The sequence below is a fragment of the Tachypleus tridentatus genome, chromosome 3 (assembly GCF_004210375.1).
Source record: "Tachypleus tridentatus isolate NWPU-2018 chromosome 3, ASM421037v1, whole genome shotgun sequence".
Classification (NCBI taxonomy): Eukaryota; Metazoa; Arthropoda; class Merostomata; order Xiphosura; family Limulidae; genus Tachypleus; species Tachypleus tridentatus.
In genome coordinates, this window is record NC_134827.1 from 96,873,991 (window position 1) to 96,897,926 (window position 23,936).

General features: G+C 35.7%; 1 protein-coding gene across 1 annotated transcript in view; it reads left to right on the forward strand.

Annotated features, from left to right (window-relative positions):
- Nucleotides 1-23,936, forward strand: part of LOC143245918 (rho guanine nucleotide exchange factor 17-like) — a 152,423-nt gene continuing 128,487 nt past the window's right edge. Inside the window, exons 1-3 of the mRNA XM_076492170.1 lie at nt 1-18; nt 6,154-6,231; nt 22,423-22,605. Coding sequence (XP_076348285.1) covers nt 1-18; nt 6,154-6,231; nt 22,423-22,605 — 279 coding nt within the window. The remainder of the gene's footprint in view (nt 19-6,153; nt 6,232-22,422; nt 22,606-23,936) is intronic.

The following is a 23,936-nucleotide window of genomic DNA, read 5'->3' on the forward strand; positions in this document are numbered from 1 at the left end:
ATGGATAACCTAGTAACGGTAAGTGAAAACCAGTAACAGATGGATAATGAATAAACCAAGGGTAGTAAAAGTAATGATAATGTCTAACCATGGGTGGAAAACAAAGTAACGGATAACAGTGGTGCATAACGTAGGGTGAAAACCAGTAACGGATAATGCATAACGTAGGGTGAAAAAACAGCAATGGATAACGTATAAACGCAGGGGTGAAAGAATGGATAATGGATAACGAAGGGTGAAAAAGTAATGGATAATGTAACCATGGGTAAAAAAAAAGTAAATGTGAATAATGTCTAACCAAGGGTGGAAAACAGTAATGGATAATGTATAACGTAGGTGAAAACCAGTAACGGATAATGTACAACCAAGGGTAGTAAAAGTAATGAATAATGTCTAACCAAGGGTGGAAAACAGTAACGGATAATGTCTAACCAAGTATGGAAAACAGTAATGGATAATGTATAACCAAGAAAAAAAGTAATGCGTCATGCCTACCGATAGCCTCAGATTATTAGTAATTTGCGAGTTCTATTGTTCTCAGATAAATAGAGCGTTCGCAAATGAAAATGTTTATATTCTTACACGTAATTCGTGCAGGGGTCTGAAAGATAAAAACAAATACATACATGTATGTAGTGCTGGTATCAGTTTTGTAATGTTTTACTAATGAACAGGAACCTTGTTTCAACTTGTGATATCACACTAGTAAACAGAAAGACTGTTTAACTTTGTGATACTAAAACATTCAACAGTTAGCTTGCTTAAGTTTATTGTACCAGCGAGTGGAAGTATCATTTTAATCTATTTTATACGAACAATGAACGTGCATACTGTTTTGTCTTAGAGGATACTTCACAGTCTCTATATTAAATGTTATACATTTCACATATTTCATTACTTTTATACTCAAAGAAAGTTTTGTTTGGTGTTGTTTGACAACACGTGGTCTTCTTTGAAAATGACATAACTTGATTATAAAATAAAGAGGAGTAGACTTTAGTTATTTATATTTTACCTTTCTCATGTTTATAGCTAAATGTTTCAAGTACATAAAACATATTTAGTGTCTACATATTTGAATCTTTTGTGGTGCTCAAGATAACTTTAAAGGTGTTTAGAATTGCAGGAGAAGAATATATGGGTTTGAAGCTATGAGGTTGTTTGCTTTGAGAAACTGCAGCAATTATTTTCAGTTGCTGGTATCTAACTTTCATCTTATTATTTCCCGGTTAAACGTTACATTAATAACAAATTATGCTATTTAAACAAATGCGACATTCGAATGTCAGGGTTTTGCTTATATTGTGTTAAGTATATTAGTGACTAGGTGGTTAGGGCCCTCGACTCGTTGGTTGAGGGTCTCGGATTCGAATCCCTCTCACATCAAATATACTCACCATTTCAGCTTTAAGGGCGTTATAATGTTACGGTCAATGCCACTATCCGTTGGAAAAATAGAGTCGCTCAAGAGTTGGCGGTAGGTGGTGATGATTATCTGCCTTCCCCTAGTCTTACATTGCTAAATTAGGGTTGGCTAACGTAGATAGCCCTTGAGTAGGTTTGCACGAGATTCTAAAAACTAACAAACAAGAATATTAGTATGTTTCTTGAACTGGTTGTTACTATTTTTGTTTCGAATATTCGCGCAACGTTACAGAAGAACTATCTTCGCTAACCGTCCCTAATTTCTGGTATTGTGACATGTTACTGCCGGTCATTTAACTACCGTTGTAAATGACTACCGGTACATTTTATTATAGGCAAATAATTATGTTCTCAAAGCAGACCATTTATTAGAACAGTGAACGAATTTCTTCTTTACAATTAGGGTGAACTAATAAAAAAGTCACACTAAACTTGATTAAAAGTAAAATTGAGTTACACAGTAACTAAATAATTTGCTGAGAAAAAACAAGTATCTCAGTGTGTAGCAAATACGAACACTATTATTTATGTTTGCATAAATACAAATTTTATGACGTAAATTTGGTGTTCAGATATTTTGACATGATAGTGGTGACTTTCATAATATTCCGGTAATATAATTCCAAAACATGCAGAAAATCTTAAAATGGAGTAATTAATTGCGACATCCCTCTGCCGGCAGTAAAAGGCACTAGCAGTCTATTACTACTGCAGAAGAATGTCTTCAGAACCTTACTTAACATCCAACTGATAGACTAGAAGGAGGGAAACTATTGGACAGAACTCAGCAACAATTTTAGAAAATTTGATCGGATAGTGGGATTTGACTGTCACTCTTATGATGTACGTACTGACCCAAAGTGTTGAACCGATTTTTTTTTTTAAAGAGTAGGGGACCGTGAACGTTCGAATTGACAGCCCGGCACGCTAACCACTGGGCAACGCTCAGCTCTTTTACCTTTTGAATTGTTATACCTTTTTTTAGCCTTTCAGAGATCTATATGTATTAGTTAGTAATCTGATTAACGTAACGTTTTTCCACAAAAGGAATATTAATCCCAGACCCATCCGCCTGTGAAAAACTTATGATTACAGATACCGACTACTTCTCTCTCAATAGACTTTTGTTTTAGGAAAGTAAAATAATTTTACTTGCTTCTATCCATAACCCTGGGTTACTTACTATGCAGCGTAAAACTCTAACTCTCTACAGCAGTCCATAACCCTGGGTTACTTACTATGCAGCGTAAAACTCTAACTCTCTACAGCAGTTTTCGTTATCCAAAACCATGAAGAAACTGAAACTAAAACCCAGACAAGGTAAAATAAGGCAAATACTATACAACAGCAATTATTTTTCTGAAAACAAATTTTATAAACAAATACACAAAAAAGGTTGCTGTTTACTTCTATTTTATACAACATAATAATAAATCAACTAATTCTAATCGTAAGAAATGTATTCATTTTGTTTGTTTTTGAATTTCATGCAAAGATACACGAGGGCTATCTGCCCAAGCTGTTCTTAATCTAGCAGCGTAAGAATAGATGAAAGGCAACAAGTCATCATCACTCACCGCCAGCTCTTGGGCTACTCTTTTACCAGCGAATAGTGGGATTGAACATCACATTATTACGCTCCTGTGGCTGAAAGAGCGAGCATGTTTGGCGCGACGGGGATCAAACCTGCGACCCTCAGATTACGAGTCGAGTGCTTTAACTATGTATTGAAGGGCCTAAATAACATCCGTCGTTTGACAGTAAAATATGTTTATTTTTCATTGAAATAATAGTTATTTACTTTATTGGCCATTTAACTACATGCTTTGTTTTTACTGCCTTTTTTTCTTTTCGCTGATTTTACTGAGTTATACATTAATATAAGTATAAACACCTCTGATTAATTTTCTTCAGACAGATTTAGTGAGACAGCGAAATCATTTTCTTGTGTGTGAATTACTCTCTTTCTGATTAATAAAACTGAGACATAATTTAACCAAAAAAAGGTTTATTGTTTGTGGATGTAGATACGTTTAGTTTTCCAAAATGTGGTAATACTTAAATGACAATTGAATGTATGTTTTAAATGACAAATCACCGAAATTACTACGTTAGAGTAGAGCCCCGAATAAGAAAAATAAATCGATATGAAAATAATAATGTGCCTTTATTTGTAGCGTCTCCATAGAAACAGGCCTAGTTAAACAAAAACAGAAATGCTGCTGGTGCACGTGCACCGGATGTTGTAAGGACTTCAATGTAGTATTAATTCAGAAAACACAGCACTGATACGGATAACGGACAATAATACGTTAGCATACATCAGGAATAAGTAATTCACAATGGGCTCTTACAAACACAGGTACATTGGCTTATTTGGCACAGTCTAAATGATATTTAACAATTTGCAAACTATACGGAGATAAAGCTGCGTTGTAGTATACATCTTTAATAAAAATGTATTCATGTCTCACATTAAGTCTAGTATAGCCTGATGGGTACCCACTAGCAATCTACGGGCCGCGGGATCGAAACTCGTCACTGAACAGGTCTGTCCTTTTGTCTTGCAATTCTAGTAAAAAGTAACCTAATTGTCGGCGGCGGATGATGTTGATTAATTACCTTTCCACTAGTTTTTGCTCTCGGTGGACTTAGCAGAGAGCTCAATGTAACTTTGCTATATGAAAACATACACACACACATACCCCTCTAGTTTATCACTCCAAAATAGCAGATAGCCCCCGAGTAGCTTTTTCGCGAAACTAACCAAAGAAACACCATCACTGAGGTAATGAAATTAAAGGATTATTGAAGGATATTCACTGTAAATGCTTCCATGTTTTCAAAACAAGAACAATATTTAACTAATTGCTCCGATAGTCGCGGATTCGAATCATTGTCACACCAAATATGCTCGTCCTTTCAGCCGTGGGGGCGTTATAACGTACGACCAATCCCACTATTCGTTGGTAAAAGAGTAGCCCAAGAGTTGGCGGTGGGTGGTGATAACTAGCTGCCTTCCCTCTAGTCTTACACTGCTAAATTAGAAACGGCTAGTGCAGATAGCCCTCGTGTAGCTTTGCGAGAAAATTCAAAAATAAAGAAACTCATTGCTGCTTATGCGACTGAAAGGAAAATATAGGTCGGTAAAAAACATTGAACCAGACTGTACTGCTTTTTGTTCGATATGTGGATATCAGTCATTGGGTCAAGTTATTAATACAAATGTATTTAAAACTCATAGAGAGACAAGAACAATATTACTGACACGTATATGACGCCATTTATTTAAAATATACGATTTTTTTTTTATTAAATCGTGAAGATATCCTAATAATTGTTTATTTGTTTTTGAATTTCGCGCAAAGCTACACGAGGGCTATCTGCGCTAGCCGCCCCTAATTTAGTAGTGTAAGACTAGAGGGAAGACAGCAAGTCATCACCACCCACCACCAGCTCTTGAGCTACTTTTTTTACCAACGAATAGTGGGATTGACCGTTACATTATAACGCCCCCACGACTGAAAGGGCGAACACGTTTGATGTGACTGGGATTCGAACCCGCTACCCTCAGATTACGAGTTGAACGTCCTGATCACTTGATCATGCCGGGCCTAATTAAAATAAATGTTGTTAGAACACTAGTTACTAACTTCTATCACTGTAACCGTTTTCTCCAGTAACATGTACTAGTTGTACTACAATAGGAAACAATAATATTACGACGTATTAATAAACCTGACGTATCCATCGTTAATGAAGTATTGTCAATCGTAACATTATAACGCCCCCACGGCTGAAAGGGCGAGCATGTTTGGTGCGACGGGGATTCGAACTCGCGATCCTCGGATTACGAGTTGAGTGCCTTAACCCACCTGGTCATGAGTGGCCAATGTCATAATGACCTCACAACATCAACGTAGCTTAGTCATTTAGTCTTAGTTTTGGTCATTTCTAATGTTTTGATAATTATAACTAGGAATTGAAACACCAGTCTAACTACAGTAGAACTGCTGTTATATGTGTGTGTTTATAGTGACCTATTAAACGGATGAAACGTATCGTCTTATTTTGCTGGAATGTGCGGACGACAGCAATCATGCACCGGAATTTAGTTTTCTTACGAATTTAACCCAGAGAAGAGATGGAAATTTGTATTAAGATAGCATCAACAAGTTTGACGAGAAAGCTTCGTCTGTGTTAAAAGGTTCCTCAAACTGTCACACGCCATTATAACCTCTACTACTAAATATGTGATTCCTGATTGCCCCTCTCAGCAAGAGGACTTAGAGCGCCATAATTTGGGGGTCGATCCCCTGCCTATAATGGACACAACACAGAGGTTCCATTGGGAAGACTTCGTGGTTAATATCGCATGAACAAAGCTCTATGTTTGTCCATATCTGTTATTATATTTTTTGAAAATATATTTTCGTAAACCGAATACAATAATTAAAATTGATTACACATTATCCTAGATTTTATACGTATAGATGAACAATTAAACTTTTAACAAAAAATGCTCAGTAAATTAATACTGCGGTTAACTAGAGTCGTGAAAGGTGAGGTTACCTTTTTTTTATATAAGTTTAGTTTAGTTGGAAATGAGTAAAAAGTCTACAGATGTATGAAGAAAGTTTGACTGTGAAATAGATGTTTTACTTACATTGTAAAAATTATAACACGAAAACCCTTCGAAAATATCACTGGTTGTTTTGTTCATTTCAGGATACCCGGACTCACGTGGTAGGAGAACTTTTTGATACGGAGAAATCTTATGTTGACTCTCTTCAGATACTGGTCAATGTAAGTATCCTGATATCTATGTACAGTGTCCAGTTTCACATGGTACACAATGTTCAACGTAACTACGTTCATATCTATGTACAGTGTCAAGTTTTACATGATACACACTGTTTGGAAGTAACTACGTTCATATTTATGTACAGTGTCAAGTTTCACATGATACACACTGTTCAACGTAACTACGTTCATATCTATGTGCAGTGTCAAGTTTTACATGATACACACTGTTTGGAAGTAACTACGTTCATATTTATGTACAGTGTCAAGTTTCACATGATACACACCGTTCACTATTTTCGTATTTATATCCAGTGTTAAGTTTCACTCGACACATGCTGTTCAACGTAACTACGTTCATATCTATGTACAGTGTCAAATTTCACATGATACACACTGTTCAATGTAACTACGTTCACATCAAAGTAAGGAATCAAGTTTCACACGATGCACGCTGTTCAACGTAACTACGTTCATATCTAGGTATAGTATCAAGTTTCACATAACTTAGAGCCATTTTCATGTTACGTCAAAATTCCTGGCCAATCATCTGCTATTCCAGGTAAACAATAATTTCTGTAATGTTATTGTTATTAATGTAATTTATCATAAAGTTGAAAATGCATAAACCAGATCATACATGCTCGCCCTTTCAGCCATGGGGGTATTATAATGTTACAATCAATCCCACTATTCGTTGGTAAAAGAGTAGCCCAAGAGTTGGCGGTGGGTGGTGATGACTAGCTGCTTTCCCTCTAGTCTTACACTGCTAAATTAGGGATGGCTAGCGCAGATAGCCCTCGTGTAGTTTTACGCGAAATTCAAAAACAAAAACAAACAAGCAATACTTCAATAAAACAATACATCTTGCCCTCCGTGATGGATTAATACGCTTTATACACTCAAATAGACCAAAATGTCCTTTCAATTCCAATGAACCAATAAATCCTGCTCTCAGTAAGTTATGCTGTCTAAAGGCCACAGTTTTCCCTCTTTACTGAAACCCTTTCAGTAAGTTCTGCTATTCAAAGGTCACATCTTATCCTTCTTTACTTAAAGGGTTGCAGTAAGTTCTGCTATTCAAAGGTCACATCTTATCCTACTTTACTTAAAGGGTTGCAGTAAGATCTGCTATTCAAAGGTCACATCTTATCCTTCTTTACTTAAAGGGTTGCAGTAAGTTCTGCTATTCAAAGGTCACATCTTATCTCTTTACTGTGACCATTTCAATAAGTTCTGCTACCTAAGAGTCACATCTTGTCCTTGTTTCACTAAAAGTCTTTCAATAACTCTTGCTGTCGACGTAAGACAGTAAGTGCCTTGTTGCATCACAAATAAGGACCTAGTCTGGACACATTATTGGCTTAAGGAAAACTAATACATTATTTAAATGCTCTGTCGTCCACAATGAATGAAACTATCGTACTGCCTGCGTTAATAATTGATAATGACAATACTATTGTTTTAAACTTGATCCTGAAAATACTATTGTTGTATAGCAAAGTATGGCATTCCAGTGAGAACTAGTATATTAGATTAACGTTTTGCCGTCTGAGGTGAATCGAAACTGTAGTGAATACCTAAGTTAACACTTAATACTGGCAATACTATTGTTTCCTTCTTAATACTAACAATACTGATGTTGCATAGCAACAAGAGACCTCTTTGGAATTTCAGTAAAATAACTGTTCCTACAAAACGTACACAAAAGTTGTTTAAACGTTTACACGTTAGGTTATGAAACATTAAAACAAACCGTAGTGCATAAACACGTCTCTCTTTTACTGGATTTGGTCACCCGTTTGGTCGCCACAACTAATCTTTTGCCTTGGAAAAAGCCCTAGGATAAATATTGCTATTATGCTCTGCCTAAAGTGTTTTCGTGTTTCGGTGCTGTAATAATACGTTATAGAATATCTTATGTGACTTTTAATTTCGTGTGGGCTAAACTTAGGATGTGGCTGGTGTGCGATTCAAAGATTTCACGCTTTAAAAACATAAACAAGTTAAAGTTCTCACTTGAGATGTGTTTGTGGAGGTGTAGCTTTATAAACAAAATGGGTACTGATGCAACGGCATGTGTATGTTAAAAAGCAAACAAACTGTTAAGTTGTACGCGTACCACACGCGTCATGAGGAAATGAGATTTGATGTTGTAATCCCAAATAAAGACCAATTAATTCGTTCAATCGATTAAAATATTATGATAGCCACAATTATACCGCAATTACTGAAAACGTATAACAATATTGTAACACTTTTATCAATCACCACCTCTCAAAAATGTATATATTATTTCTGGCGAGTGTACGATGTTTTCTTTTGAACCGAATATTGTAAAAAAACAACAACTTATTGTTAGGGTAGTGGTTTTCAAATGTGATCTGTTAGTTTTGCATTCAGCATTAAACATAAAACACCACAACAATGAAGAAAAATCAATCAAATAAAACAGTGTAAAGGAGATGTGGAAACAATAGATAGTCACATAATAATGTCCAAACATTGTACTGAGTAAAATAGTCACATAATAATGTCCAAACATTGTACTGAGTAAAATAGTCACATAATAATGTCCAAACATTGTACTGAGTAAAATAGTCACATAATAATGTCCAAACATTGTACTGAGTAAAATAGTCACATAATAATGTCCAAACATTGTACTGAGTAAAATAGTCACATAATAATGTCCAAACATTGTACTGAGTAAAATAGTCACATAATAATGTCCAAACATTGTACTGAGTAAAGATAGTCACATAATAATGTCCAAACATTGTACTGAGTAAAATAGTCACATAATAATGTCCAAACATTGTACTGAGTAAAATAGTCACATAATAATGTCCAAACATTGTACTGAGTAAAATAGTCACATAATAATGTCCAAACATTGTACTGAGTAAAATAGTCACATAATAATGTCCAAACATTGTACTGAGTAAAATAGTCACATAATAATGTCCAAACATTGTACTGAGTAAAATAGTCACATAATAATGTCCAAACATTGTACTGAGTAAAGATAGTCACATAATAATGTCCAAACATTGTACTGAGTAAAATAGTCACATAATAATGTCCAAACATTGTACTGAGTAAAGATAGTCACATAATAATGTCCAAACATTGTACTGAGTAAAATAGTCACATAATAATGTCCAAACATTGTACTGAGTAAAATAGTCACATAATAATGTCCAAACATTGTACTGAGTAAAATAGTCACATAATAATGTCCAAACGTTAAACTGACTAAAGATAGTCACATAATAATGTCCAAACATTGTACTGAGTAAAATAGTCACATAATAATGTCCAAACATTGTACTGAGTAAAGATAGTCACATAATAATGTCCAAACATTGTACTGAGTAAAATAGTCACATAATAATGTCCAAACATTGTACTGAGTAAAATAGTCACATAATAATGTCCAAACATTGTACTGAGTAAAATAGTCACATAATAATGTCCAAACATTGTACTGAGTAAAATAGTCACATAATAATGTCCAAACGTTAAACTGACTAAAGATAGTCACATAATAGTGTCAAAACATTGTACTGATAAGGGATAGTCAAATAATGCAGTCTTAAAACGCTATACTGACCATAGATAGTTACATAATATAGTGTAAATACATTAAAGTTGACGAAAGAAAGTCACCTAAAACTGTATAAATACATTCTACTTATATGTTAGCCATATAAACTGTATAATGACATTTGTTACCATGTTAGTCATATATATATATATATATATATACTATATTCAGTGGAACTGTTCCAACAAAACTGTATATGGAAACTTTATAAACATGTTATTCATATAAACTGTATAAATACATTTGTTACCATGTTAGTCATATATATATATACTATATTCAGTGGAACTGTTCCAACAAAACTGTATATGGAAACTTTATAAACATGTTATTCATATAAACTGTATAAATACATTTTGCTGTAACTGACATGTGCGCTGAACCATATTGACACTATTACTGACATATGTTACTGACATGTGTTTTGAATTATACTGATACTGTTACTGATATGTGTGCTGAATCATACTGACACTGTTACTGACATGGGTGCTGATTGATACTGAGTGTTAATGATATGTGTACTGATTGATACTGAAACTGTTACTGATATGCGTGCTAAATCATTCTGACATTTGCGCTGCACCATAATGACACTGTTACTGACATGTGTGATGAATCATACTGACACTGTACTGACATATGTGCTGATTGCTACTGATTGTTACTAATATGTGTGCTGAATCATACTGACACTGTTACTGACATGTGTGCTGATTGATACTGACACTGTTACTAATATGTGTGATGAATCATACTGACACTGTTACTGACATGTGTGCTGATTGATGCTGACACGGTTACTGATATGTATGCTGTATTACAGTGACACTGTTACTAACATCTAAAACAAACAGTAAAGACAACGTTTGGTAGACTTGTAATGACCAGAACCAGTCAAAGTTACAGTCGTCAGGTTCCTGATAAATATTTGAAAGTGTCGGCTGTTCTCACAGCTAGAGATCCGCATACCGTTGTATGTACGTATTCACACGCTAGGATACATGGACTAGAATACTGATATCAATAATACTTCTAATATTTCTCCTATGTGTGAACGTGTACACTTAATTTCACTGCAGGGGGAAATCGTATATACAGAACAGCTCTATTGTACATTACAGGTGTCGCTGTTACACAAACCACACCACGGCCTATTACTGCTAATAGCTTTTGTTAATAGGAACTTTCCTGTAATTGACAAGCGTAATATTCCCTTTGGCTTTGTTTCGGACCTTTAATGCCTGTTTTATGGACATTAAGTCACCTGGTAGTTATTTTCTCAATAAAATGGATAATTTTGTATGATAATGGATGGATCCACACCTCCTGATACGGGTGGTTGAGGCAGACAGGAGTAGGCTTAGCAACAAACACATAAGGGCAGAAATTTTACTGGGGATAGTTGTCTTAGCGTTGAAATAATTAATGATTGGTAATTATTTTATTACATGGAGTTTCTCTCCACAATAAGCTTATTACATCTTCGTTTTGTTCTCAAGATATTTATGTTGTCTCTCCTAGGTCAAGAACGGCCTAGGTGGGTAGCATGCCTGGACTGGAATTTCAAGGTTTCATGGTTCTCGACCATTTAACGCAGAAAAGCGCAGCGCAATTTGGAGTGATGGGCGTGTTATAAGAGTGACAGTCAACTCCTATTAGCCGATCCTACGAGTGTTGTTCAAGTGTCGGTGGCCCGGCATGGCCAGGTGCTTAAGGCACTCGACTCGTAATCCGAAGGTTGCGAGTTCGAATCCCCGTCGCACCAAACATATTCGCCCTTTCAGCTGTGGGAGCGCTATAATGTGACGGCCAATCCCACTATTCGTTGGTTAAAGAATATCCCACGAGTTGGCAATGGGTGGTGATGACTAACTGCCTTCTCTCTAGTCTAATTAGGGACGGCTAGCACAGATAGCCCTCGTGCAGCTTTGCTCGAAATTCAAAACAAACCAATCAAGAGTCAGCGCTAGTTCTGCTGATTAGCTGCTTTTCATCTGGTTTATCAGTTCACAATTAAGGCCTGTTGTGCGCAAAAAAACCCTTGTGTATCTCTAAGAAAAATATTAAGACACCAAAAAGTAGTGCTGTCACTTTTATCGACTAAAGGTTAACTAATTTACCAGTATACCAAACATATAAACATCTTTGTGTGTATGTTTAAGTATGGATAATTAAAAAAAATACAACAATGATAATAAGTTTGATTACAGATAATTAATTATATGTTCGCAGAGAGACAGAATATTTTTTTTCTGTTGTTTCGACTTTGTTCTTCCAAACAATTTAATCAACCACTTCTTTTCTTGGCTAGTTGACTCGGAATTTGCTCGGGTCCAACACCTTGATCCAATACGTCCAGATATCTTTTTAATTTTTTTTTAAATTTAGACCTGTTCAAGGGATTGTATGGGATCAAAGGTCAAACAATCTAAAAGTATATATTTTGTGTTTTTATGCTAACATATTTACAGCAATAATGATGAATATTGGCACACGTACAAATTTTCATGCGCCTAAACCTTAACTTAAAAAAAAACATTGGATTTGTTTAATTTAAGTCTTTTTAAGGGGTCAGAGCTCACAAAAATTGTAATTTTGATATTTTGGTCAATTACTCGGCTGTATGTTGACCGACATACATGGGATTTGGTACAAAGCTACTTTTTATAAGTCCCCTACGTATACTTACAAAAATATGAAACATATATAATTTTTGGTTATTTTAGAGGGGTCATAAACGAATCTATAATTATAGGAATTTTTGTCCCGAGTGGTGAAATAAAGTTTTATAATTTTCTGATGTCTGTTTGTTTACATGTGGTAAAAGCAATACAATGTGATATCTGTGCAACTCCCACCACGAGTATCGATGCTCAGTTTCTAGCGTTGTAATTACATCCAAATACCGCTGTGAAACTTGTGGGAGGGTTTTTCTGATGTCAGAATTTGTTTATGTTGGAACTGAGTGGCGTATACACGTATTCGCCCACGAATACTGGCTCCTGTAATTGTTTGTTTGTTTTTGAATTTCGTGCAAAGCTACACAAGGGCTATCTGCGCTAGCCGTCCCTAATTTAGCAGCGTAATACTAGAGGGAAGGCACCCACTGCCAACTCTTGAGCTACTCTTTTACCAACGAATAGTGAGATTGACCGTAACATTATAATGCCCACACGCCTGAAAGGGCGAGCATGTTTGGTGAGACGGGGATTCGAACCCTCAACCCTCGGATTACGATTCGAGCGCCTTAACCACGTGGGTATGTCGGGCCCGCTACTGTAATTAAACTCTATATTATTTCTGAAGAAAAGCTACTTTGAAATTATCTCTTGTTTTTTTTTAACTGTAACAATTGAATTAATACAAATTGTAATTTCTTTTTGTATTATATAGTAAGTGTTTTTAAAAGATAGGTTCAGTACGCAGCGTAACTTTGATGAACGCTGATAAATTGTTTTTTGTTTTTTTGAATTTCGCACAAAGCTACTCGAGGGCTATCTGTGCTAGCCGTCCCTAATTTAGCAGTGTAAGACGAGAGGGAAGGCAGCCAGTCATCACCACCCACCGCCAATTCTTTTACCAACGAATAGTGGGATTGACCGTCACATTATAACGCCCCCACGGCTGAAAGGGCGAGCATGTTTGGCGCGACGGGGATGCGAACCCGCGACCCTCAGATTATTAGTCGCACGCCTTAACGCGCTTGGCCAGAACGCTGATAAAATCTTCAGCTCAAAATCCACCGTTTGTTGGCTTTTTTCTCTCTCTAGTGATTTAATGTTTGACAGTTTTAAACCACTTCTCATGCTACACCTGACCAGGTCAGAGACCTTAAGGCTCGGACATAGCCATCTATAGTTTAAAACTTCTGACCAGAGGAATAAGAGCAAATGTAATTAATTACAACTTTAGAAAATACAAATTCGATTAGAAAGTAGCCCCTTATTTAACGAGCACTTATTATATAACAATACTGTTTAAATAAAGTTTAACATCACTATATATCAATGTAACAATTTCGAAAGTTATTGCTTCTCCGATTCAGATTGCATCTCTAATGATTCTAACGCTTGACAAATTAACCCACGTATCGAATTCACCTAAGTAACTCGAATGTTCAGTAGAAATAAATCTACTGTTCTACCCTTAAACTAGCTATGATTAAAAAAAAAAGTATTTCATAATGTCCAAGTTGTTTGTACTGGTACACAAAATTTGCTTCATACAAATTAACGATACACTGTTGAACGTGTAATGTATTTTAAAGGTCGTATCAATGGCGAAGTTGTTGCCAACGGTAAGTAAACAATAGTCTACCGTGTTTCTACATAATTCCAACATATTAATACTATAATTACACCTTAATGATACTGTGAGTTGGTATATATTATGGAATTGTCGTAATTATATTTCGGTTAGAGCTGTGAATTAACAGCAATTCTTTATGATGTTGCTTTAACTGTCCTTAAAATTATAATAACATGCTGTTTTCATCTTTAGTTTTATATGAATAATTAATAATAGCTCCTTTTTATGTGGAGAACTAATACTGGAGTTTTTGAACTTTGTTCTTTTTATCTATGGGTAAATGACATAGCTTTAGCTTTTGTTGTTATTTTTATCTATGGTTATTATGACATTCCCTTAGTTTTGTTCGTTTTATTTATGGTGAAATGACATTGCTTTAGCTTTTGTTTTGCTTTATCTATGGTTAAATGACATTGCCTTAGTTTTGTTCTTTTTTATCTATAATTAAATAACATTGTCTTAGTTTTGTTCTTTTTATTTATGGTGAAATGACACTGCTTTAGCTTTTGTTATTTTTATCTATGGTTAAATGACATTGCCTTAGTTTTGTTCTTTTTATTACGATTAAATGACATTGTTTTAGATTTTGTTCGTTTTTTATCTGTGGTTAAATGACATTACCTTAGTTTTGTTCTTTTTTATCTATGGTTAAAAGACATTGCCTTAGTTTTGTTCTTTTTTTTATCTGTGGTTAAATGACATGCTGTCTGGTCAGTTATGCGACATCCAACGACTGTTTATCTTGGCAACAGTTCTATGGCGTAGTTTCTGTTGTTAAAGGTTCTGTCATATGGCTTTCAGGTTGTTTTCCGTATGTTATCTAGCGCATGAGGACGACAGCTTCCGAGCATTCATTTCGTCCAATAGACGCTACGTCTAACGACTTTATGGAACAGCTTGATTATTCATTTCATTCTTAATTGAGGTGAAAAGTATGTTGGTGAACTCACACCCTATTATAATCGTTCCCAGAAGTAAAACTTTTTTCATTTTGTTTTTGCTGTTATCTGAAGCACATGAAAGACTCTTGGCACTGACATTTGTGTTCATGGATTCTCATCTGCTACAAGGCTCCATTATCTTTTTACACCAACGAGGAAACAATTTATTGCAACACTCTTTCGAGATGGTCCTGGTACCCCAAGTTGATCCACATTTCTTTGTTTTCTAATCCCATTACTTACAAAGGATATCACAGACTTGAAATTTGCGTCTGAAATGGTTGTGATAAACCATTCCTAAAAACAGTGATTTTGGTACTACCACGCCAAGCATCAAAATTTAGTTACGATACTTACTATTTCACCGCGACTTTGTATTGACTATTTGTCTTGTGACATGCTGATTTACATACTCAAGGTCATTTTAATATAACTTACTGAACCATGTAGTAAAGTTTTCTCAGCTTTTTTTAATTAGTCTTTTGCATTATAATAAAATACATTTAGGAATATCAAACTTATTAGGTAGCCAATATCACTCTACCCCAGGATGGAAAAAAATCTGAGCTGGGAATGTCAGTAAAATAATTAGTTCCACATCATATTTTTTGTATGGGCTGCGATTCTGTTACAATAGATGTCTCTGACTTGTTCGCGATAAATTCGAACACTAAGTGGAGAGCACATAATTCATTTGTTTTAAGATAATATATTCAAAACAAGTCAAACATATGCGCAACATTCTTTACAGTAAAGGATGTGGCAGTGGTATCTAAAACTCAAAATAATTCTATTTTTTTGTTAAAAGTCCACACAGGCTAGTTGAAATACTTTAGAACCAAACTGAAAAGACGAATTACATACAATTGTATGCTCGCGGACTTATACTGCTAGAAACTAGGTTTGGATACTCGTGGTGAGAAGATCACAGATAACCCATTGTGTAGCTGTGGGTTTAATTCCAAACAAACAAAATCTGAGGATAGCAGGTTCGAATACCCTTCCCACCAAACATACTTGCATTTTTAGCCGGGGGTTGTTATAATGTGTGGTCAATCCCACTTCGTTTGTAAAAGAGTAGCCCAAGAGTTAGCGGTCGGTGATGATGTGTAGCTTTTTACACTCTTTCACTACTAAATAAATGACGTTTAGCGCAGGTAGCCCTGGTGTAGCTTTGAGCGAAATTTTAAAAAGTATAAACAAAGCCCTCCACTAATACAGCGGTGTGTCTACGAATTTACAACGGAAAATTGGTAGTTCGATTCCCTCGGCGGCTCAGTAGATAGCCTAATGTGGCTTTGCTATAAAAAAAAACAATCAAATCAATGAGCATAAACAAATCCACCACTGGTGGTGCGAATGTGTCACGTTACATTTGTTCATTGTTGCATTCTGTCTCAACAGTTTATAAGACAGCTTGGTAAGTGATTTCTAACAAATTTAAAATACGACAACCGGTTCAGTTCATAACAGAACCAGACCAACAACTCTCCACCCTGGTTCGAAATAAATATCTCAAGACAACAACACGCTTCGCTCCTCGCCTTCGATGACTCATTGATAGAATAATAGATTACAATGCTCAGAATCAGGACTTAATAACCGTGTGGGGCAAAACACAGAGAGTTTATTTTGCAGTTTACGACAAAAACAAATCCCATTTCCATATAGGGTGAACAGGCCCTGAATCATGGATGTGGCAGGAATAACATATCAGTCTTCTTTCAACGAGATGGGTCACACAAGACATTTCTAACGTTAAATACCTTAATAAACTTAATAAATTTATAGAATAATAAAAGTAGTTTTGTTCATTTCATGATTGAATCCTTTCGTAAGCTACATCCTGGTCTTTTAACGTATAGTTACGTCATTCGAACATCGAGTGACGTACGTTGTAACGATTTATCCATTTGTTCCTGATGCGAATAAAACTTTGAGGCTTTTCTATGAGACAGCGATAAGTTTACAGACTTATATAGGTGGTGACCTGTTGTAGCTTTGCTTTATTGGAAATAGAAAAAAAACTCGTGTTTATGTTTTTCTTGTTGCTGTTTTTATACCTTTTAAAAAACTTTACTTGATTTATTTGTAGCTAAGCTACACAACGGGCTATCTGTGCTCTTCCCATGACGGGTATTGAAATCCATTTTCTAGCGTTGTAAGTCAGCAGACGTACCGTTGTAGCACAGGGGAACAGTTTACTTTCATGATGACCACGAAGAAAATAAATTTTCAATAGCTTATTTAAAAACACAGTAGAGATGTGCCAATCATATATTTGTACGGTAGGGCTATGTGAATCACATATAATTATGACAGAGCGACGTGAATCATATACTAATATGATAGACATATGTGAATCATATATTTCCAAGTTATTTATACATTATTGTTCAACACACGCTTCGTTATACAGACTCATAATTAGCATATATAACTTAAATAAATCTCACATTAACAATTCCCCATACAGCGCTAATTCCACAAAAATAACAATTAATGTTTTTGTTCCTACAGATGTATAATAACCTAACCCTATGCTATGATATTCACTAACTACCGTGTTTCTCCGAAAATAAGACAGGGCTTATATTAATTTTCACTCCAAAATATGACACTAGGGCTTATTTTCGGGGAATGTCTTATTTTGATATATTAAAAAAATGAAGTTACAAAGTAAAACTATTAAACTAACCATTTAAAATAAACTATTATTAAACTATTAAACTAACTGATTAATACTTAAACTAACTGATTAACTAACTATTAAACTAATTAATAAATTAATTTTTTTTTACTTCTTTCCTCTTCCTGCCACTCTTACCTAGGGCTTATTTTAAGGGTAGGGCTTATATTAAAACTATCCCCAAAAATCACACTAGGTCTTATTTTATGGGTAGGTCTTATTATCGGAGAAACACGGTAGTATTTATGACAATAGGATACACAAATTATGATATTTTCATTCATGCGTCTTAATTTATGAGCACTTGTAAGCCTGACAGATAGATAGATCTAAATACGAGTATTACGTGATATTATTGAAACCTAACCACTGAAAATTCTTGAGTGTGTTTGTGTTGTTTTGTTTATCGTACCATCTGCTGAGTCCACCGAGGGGAACCGAACCCCTGATTTTAGCGTTGTAAATCCGTAGATGCTTTATGAATCTTTACGTTTCAGTTTTGACCCGAATCTGTTGATTTGTTTTGTTAGGCTTTCCTAACATTTCGCGATCCCCTCAGTTGCAACTTGTCCGGGTCACCAACAGGGCCTGGGACAATAGTGCCCGCTCGTGTTTTCCCCTACGGTGTGCGTCCATCGAAGAAAAAGAAAAGATTATTTAGAACTAATTAAAAAGGTTTTTATAATCTACAGTATCTCATAACAAAATGGTATTGCGTTTCTGTTAACGACAGTTTATATATACGTTTGTAATGGAATTCTCTTTTACTGGTTCACATAAAAACAGAAAAGATTTTTGAAGTTGGGGATTTTAAAAATAATTTGACTGGCGAGTAGTTCAACTGGTCACGTGATACACATTTTAAAATATTGAAGGTGTGGCTACCTAGCAAGTGTTTGAGGCACATTCTCCTGCACGTGCTCATGTAAATCTTATTTCTTCTTTGTTTCTAACTGTTTTCTACTTCGACTCGAATCTTCTGTTAGGAATAACTGAGCGTTTCATCATTCAACTGACCATTAATTTTAATGTAGTCAACTTTGTAAGTGGAGTTGTTTGATAAATGGCCCATCAAAGTTTGAAGTACCTCTAAATGGTGAAGTTTCGAATCTACACGTAAGTAGCAATAATTTGGGAGCGAAAAACTAGCGATATTGGGGTTGAAACACTAGTGACACGTTTCTTGAATATATCGCTATTTAGAAGGATTAGTCCAATCACTAGCAAGTCAGACGCACGTGACTACTTTTTTTTTTTTTTTTTTGCAGACGCTGTAATTACGGTGACATAATATCTGACGTGGTTGCCATGATAAATACGTCATATTACACAGATAAAAAGGAAGAAAATAAACGAGCTGAGTAATCGTTCTTATCTAAAAGCGACTGTCACGTCCACGCTTAATTTTCAAAAACGCCGACTGACACTTCAAGAGAAAAATCGCGTGCCACGGGACCGAACTTTAAAGATAACCGTTGTAGCACTAAATAGCTTATTTTGATGGTCTACTGTGATATAAATAGATCTGAGAGAGATTAGGATTTAATTACATGGCAAAAATATAGTTTAACATCCGTTGCGTGAAGTGATTATTACTATATCATTCAACTCATACAGTAAAAGAAGACAAAAGATTGGCCAGGTGGTTACAGCACTCAAACATGTATTCTAAGGGTTGCGGGTTCAAATCCCCGTAGCACCAAACATGCTCACCCTTTCAGTCGTGGGGGCGTTATAATGTGACGGTTAATCCAACTATTCATTGGTAAAAGAGTGGCCCAAGAGTTTGCGGTGGGTAGTGATGACTAGCTGCCTTCCCTCTAATATTACAGTGCAAAATTAGGGATAGCTAGCACAGATAGCACTCGTGTAGATTTGGGCGAAGTTCAAACCAAACCAATTCTTTTAATAAATAGGCGGATGTATTTTAAACTTAACCGCTTACGTTATTATTATTTTGAAATTACAGGCACCTACCATTTAAGCAGTCAAACTGTATGCTATTATATACTATATAAATCGTGCACATGTGTGCCTCTCAGTGGCACAGCGGTGAGTCCGTGGACTAATAACGCTAGAAATTGGGTTTCGATACCAATGGTTGGTAGAACACAGAGAACCCAACTTTGTAGCTTTGCGCTTAACTACAGCTTAACTTAAGTACGGATGTGAATAACTTTCAGGGACAAAAAATACATTGGATATTTATTTAAAAGTATCAATATAACAGTACTGATAGACATACAAATATATAATTTTTATTATATTTTAAACCGAAGGAATTTTCACAGATTTTTGAAGTGAAGTCTTAGGCGTTAGTAAATTCATAAATAATTTACAAGTGAAGTCTTAGATGTACTGGACGTGGCCTGTGTTTAGCATGCCGTGGGAATAGGTAGGTTTAGAAGTGAATAAATATGTGAGATGAGTGAAAAAAGGAATAAGGGAGCAGGTAAGTATGTTAGTGATGGAGTAAGTCTGTGAGTAAGTAAGTAGCTGAGATAAGTGTGTGATGAAATAAGTCTGTGAGTAAGTAAGTAGCTGGGATAAGTGTGTGATGAAGTAAGTCTGTGAGTAAGTAAGTAGCTGGGATAAGTGTGCGATGAAGTAAGTCCAGAGCAAGCAAGTAGCTGGGATAAGTGTGTGTGACGTAAGTCTGTGAGTAAAGTAAGCTGGATAAGTGTGACGTGAAATAAGTCCTGTAGAGTAAAGAAAGTAGCCGATAAGTGTGCGATAAAGCCAAGTCCGTAGTGACAAGCTAAGATAAGTGCGTGAACGAAGTTTGTGAAAGTCCCTGATGCAAGCATGTGACAGTAGAATCTGTGAAGTCCAGATAAAGTAAGTAGTCGGGATAAGTGCGTGATTTGTACAAGTCCAGATTGAAATAAGAAGTAGCTGGGATAAAAGTGCGTGACGAAGCCAAGTCCGGTGAGCAAGTAGCTTGGATAAGTGTGTGAAATAAGTCCGAGTAAGAAAGTAGCCGGGATAAGGGCGTGCGATTAAAGCCAAGTCCGTGAGCAAGAAATGATGGATTGCGACGATAGCTAAGTCCGGTGAAAGCAAGAAATGATAAGTGCGTGTGATGAGAAGCCAAGTCCGTGTGATAAGCAAGTAGCTGGGATAAGTGTGTGATGATGATAAGTCCGTGAGTAAGTAGAAGTCAGATACAAAAGTGATGAAGTAAGTCTGTGAGTAAGTAGCTGGGATAAGTGTGTGATGAAGTAAGTCTGTGAGTAAGAAAGTAGCTGGGATAAGTGTGTGATGAAGTAAGTCTGTAATAAAGTAAAGAGGTGAGGAAAGTATGTGAAGAAATAAGTCTGAGTAAGTAAATAGGTAAGATAAGTATGTGATGGAGTAAGTAAGTCTGAGTAAGTAAATAGGTAAGATAAGTATGTGATGGAGTATGTAAGTCTGTGAGTAAGTAAATAGGCGAGATAAGTATGTGATGAAGTAAGTCTGTGAGTAAGTAAATAGAATGTACGTAAATAGGTGATTCAAGTACCTGAGAGAGTAAATAGATACGTATGTGTAGAAATAAGTAAATAAGTAAACGTGAGAGTTAATCGCAGAACATAAGTAGTCTAGCTAATGTATTTGGTTGCTGAAGCTTTATCGAAATCACAATTAAAACTGTAATACTCCGGCTTTTATTACAACAAAATGATCATTGATAAATCTCAATACTTTGTAGCTACAATAACAAGCCATGTGTATTCAAAAGAGATGAAAATAATATTTTCCATTGTTCAATTTGTTTTTCTGGTGACATCGGCGACACTGGAGCCACTTTCCTCACTTAGCATGGCTCCCCAGGGGCACAGCAGTATTTCTGGGGACTCACATTCATAAGATTCAGGTTTCGATATCCGTGGTGGGCAGAGCACAGATAGCCTATTGTGTAGCTTTGCGCTTCATTCTATACAAACATATATTTGAATGATATTTTCATTGAAGGCTAAGAGTGGTAAAGTTTTTTACATCTTAACCAAACACACGATAATCATCCACATAGAGTGACTGTGACTGAAAAACATGTTTCAGGGATATTATAAAAAGTGTAACGTGTCTTTTTTATAGATTATTAACTTTTGACGAAACTCTCACTTGTCTTCAACAGCTGATGACATTCGTTTAGAATAATAATTTATAGTAGATTTATTTTATTTTTAATTTCGCGCAAAGCTACATGATGGCTATCTGCGCTAGCCGTCCCTAATTTAGCAGTGTAAGACAAAAGGGAAGGCAGCTTGTCATCACCACCCGCCGCCAACTCTTGGGCTACTCTTTTACCAACGAATAGTGGGATTGACCGTCACATTATAACGCCTCCACAACTGAAAGGAGGAGCATGTTTGGCGCGACAGGGATGCGAACCCGCGACCCTCGGATTGCGAGTCGAGTGCCTTAATCACCTGGCCATGCCGGGCCATTTATAGTTGAACAAAAGTAAATTTTGAAAGATTTATTAACCCGTCATTCGTACAATTCCACACTAACAGTTAACTTTTCGAGGCTTCGTCCATTGAGTTTTCAAGTGTTAAAATACAAACAAAGAGCATATTCGTAGTGAAACAATTTTATTTGTCCAGAAATGTAGACATTCAATATGTAATTATAATAAAATTAATACATTTTATTTGCAGAAATATATGAAACCTCTTAAAAGTTCTGAGTACATGGGTGTGATAGAACCAAGCCTCGTCAATGACATTTTTCTCCAAATACCAGAAATTCTCGCACATCACGAGAGCTTCTTAGAGAAACTTCGACAGCGTTTGACAAACTGGGATACCAAGCAGAAAGTCGGAGATGTTTTTGTGGAAGCAGTGAGTAACACACATCTTTTACTAGTTGTAATTATATGTAAACAGAGCAAGCTTCAGTTTCTCATATTTGTATGAGTAATAACATTTTAATGTGTCATGGCTGATGATTACGTACTATTTTCAGCTGCGGAGTACAACAACAAACACATATAATAAAAACTAATGAATTACAGCAAAGTTGCGTTCTCAAGTTTCAACGTGTATTTTACTTGAGTCTTCATCTGTAAGGTGAGTCTGGGAAATTCTGACCTCTAAGTCCAATCTGATTGTGGCCATGTAACTTTGAACTTTATTTCCAGTTTTGATGTGTAGTTTTGTTCCTATGTTTGTTTCGCCTGGTATTTTATATAAACAAATATTTCAAAATATGGCAACAAATATTACATCCAAATACGTTGTCCTAGATCATTCTCTTGGTCTATGATTATGGAGGTTAAAAGCTCTTACCCTCTTGTTGTATCTCCGTTGAAATGTGGTTATTTCGTAGATATAGATGGTGCCGAAATTTCGTCCATTCTAGGAAGGTTATGTTACAGGACTTTCTGATACGAGTATAAAAACATGCAAAGTACTAAAGTTTTGCATTCCGAAGGAAGTGATGTCTATAGTGTAGATCCCTAGTAGCAAAACGTGAAGAAAAAAAAAGATGATTTATGTAGGAAAATGGCAGGATACTTCACGACCGGTTGCTACCAATCACTCACCACAGTTACTGAAGAGAGTTAGTGTGTTACAAGAGGTAATCCAAGAACAAGGCAGGATACTCCACGACCAGTTGCAACCAATCACTCAGTACAGTTAGTGAAGAGAGCTAAACAGCTTGTTACAAGAAGTTATATAAACATATGACGTTTTATTGCAACTAAGGTATGCATCTGCCTTGGAACCGTATACAGGCTAATTTGTACACACATTTAAGTTTTCAAAAAAGTGATACAAGCTTCCCACAGAGTATATAGCGAAATAACAGACTAACAGTCGGAAGATGCACGAGTAGTAATCATGTGAATAATACATGTATTTAATCTTATTGGACGAAGTACATAGAGCAGATAGTAAACATCCTGGCAGTTTATTAACGTGATGTTTCTAACATGGTACAAAGCATGTCACGAAAAATTTTCATAATGGTAACTTTAACATTCGGAGAATAGATATAGGGAAAATGTCGATGTTAACTTGTGATTACCACAGATAACTGTACCACGAGGAAGTATCATTATCGTATGTATTGGATATCGATAATGGCTACTCCATATAAACAAACATTTCCTGTCAATTTCCGGTGAGTATCTTTCCACGTGATCAAGTCAACTGTCTGTATCTCCGCA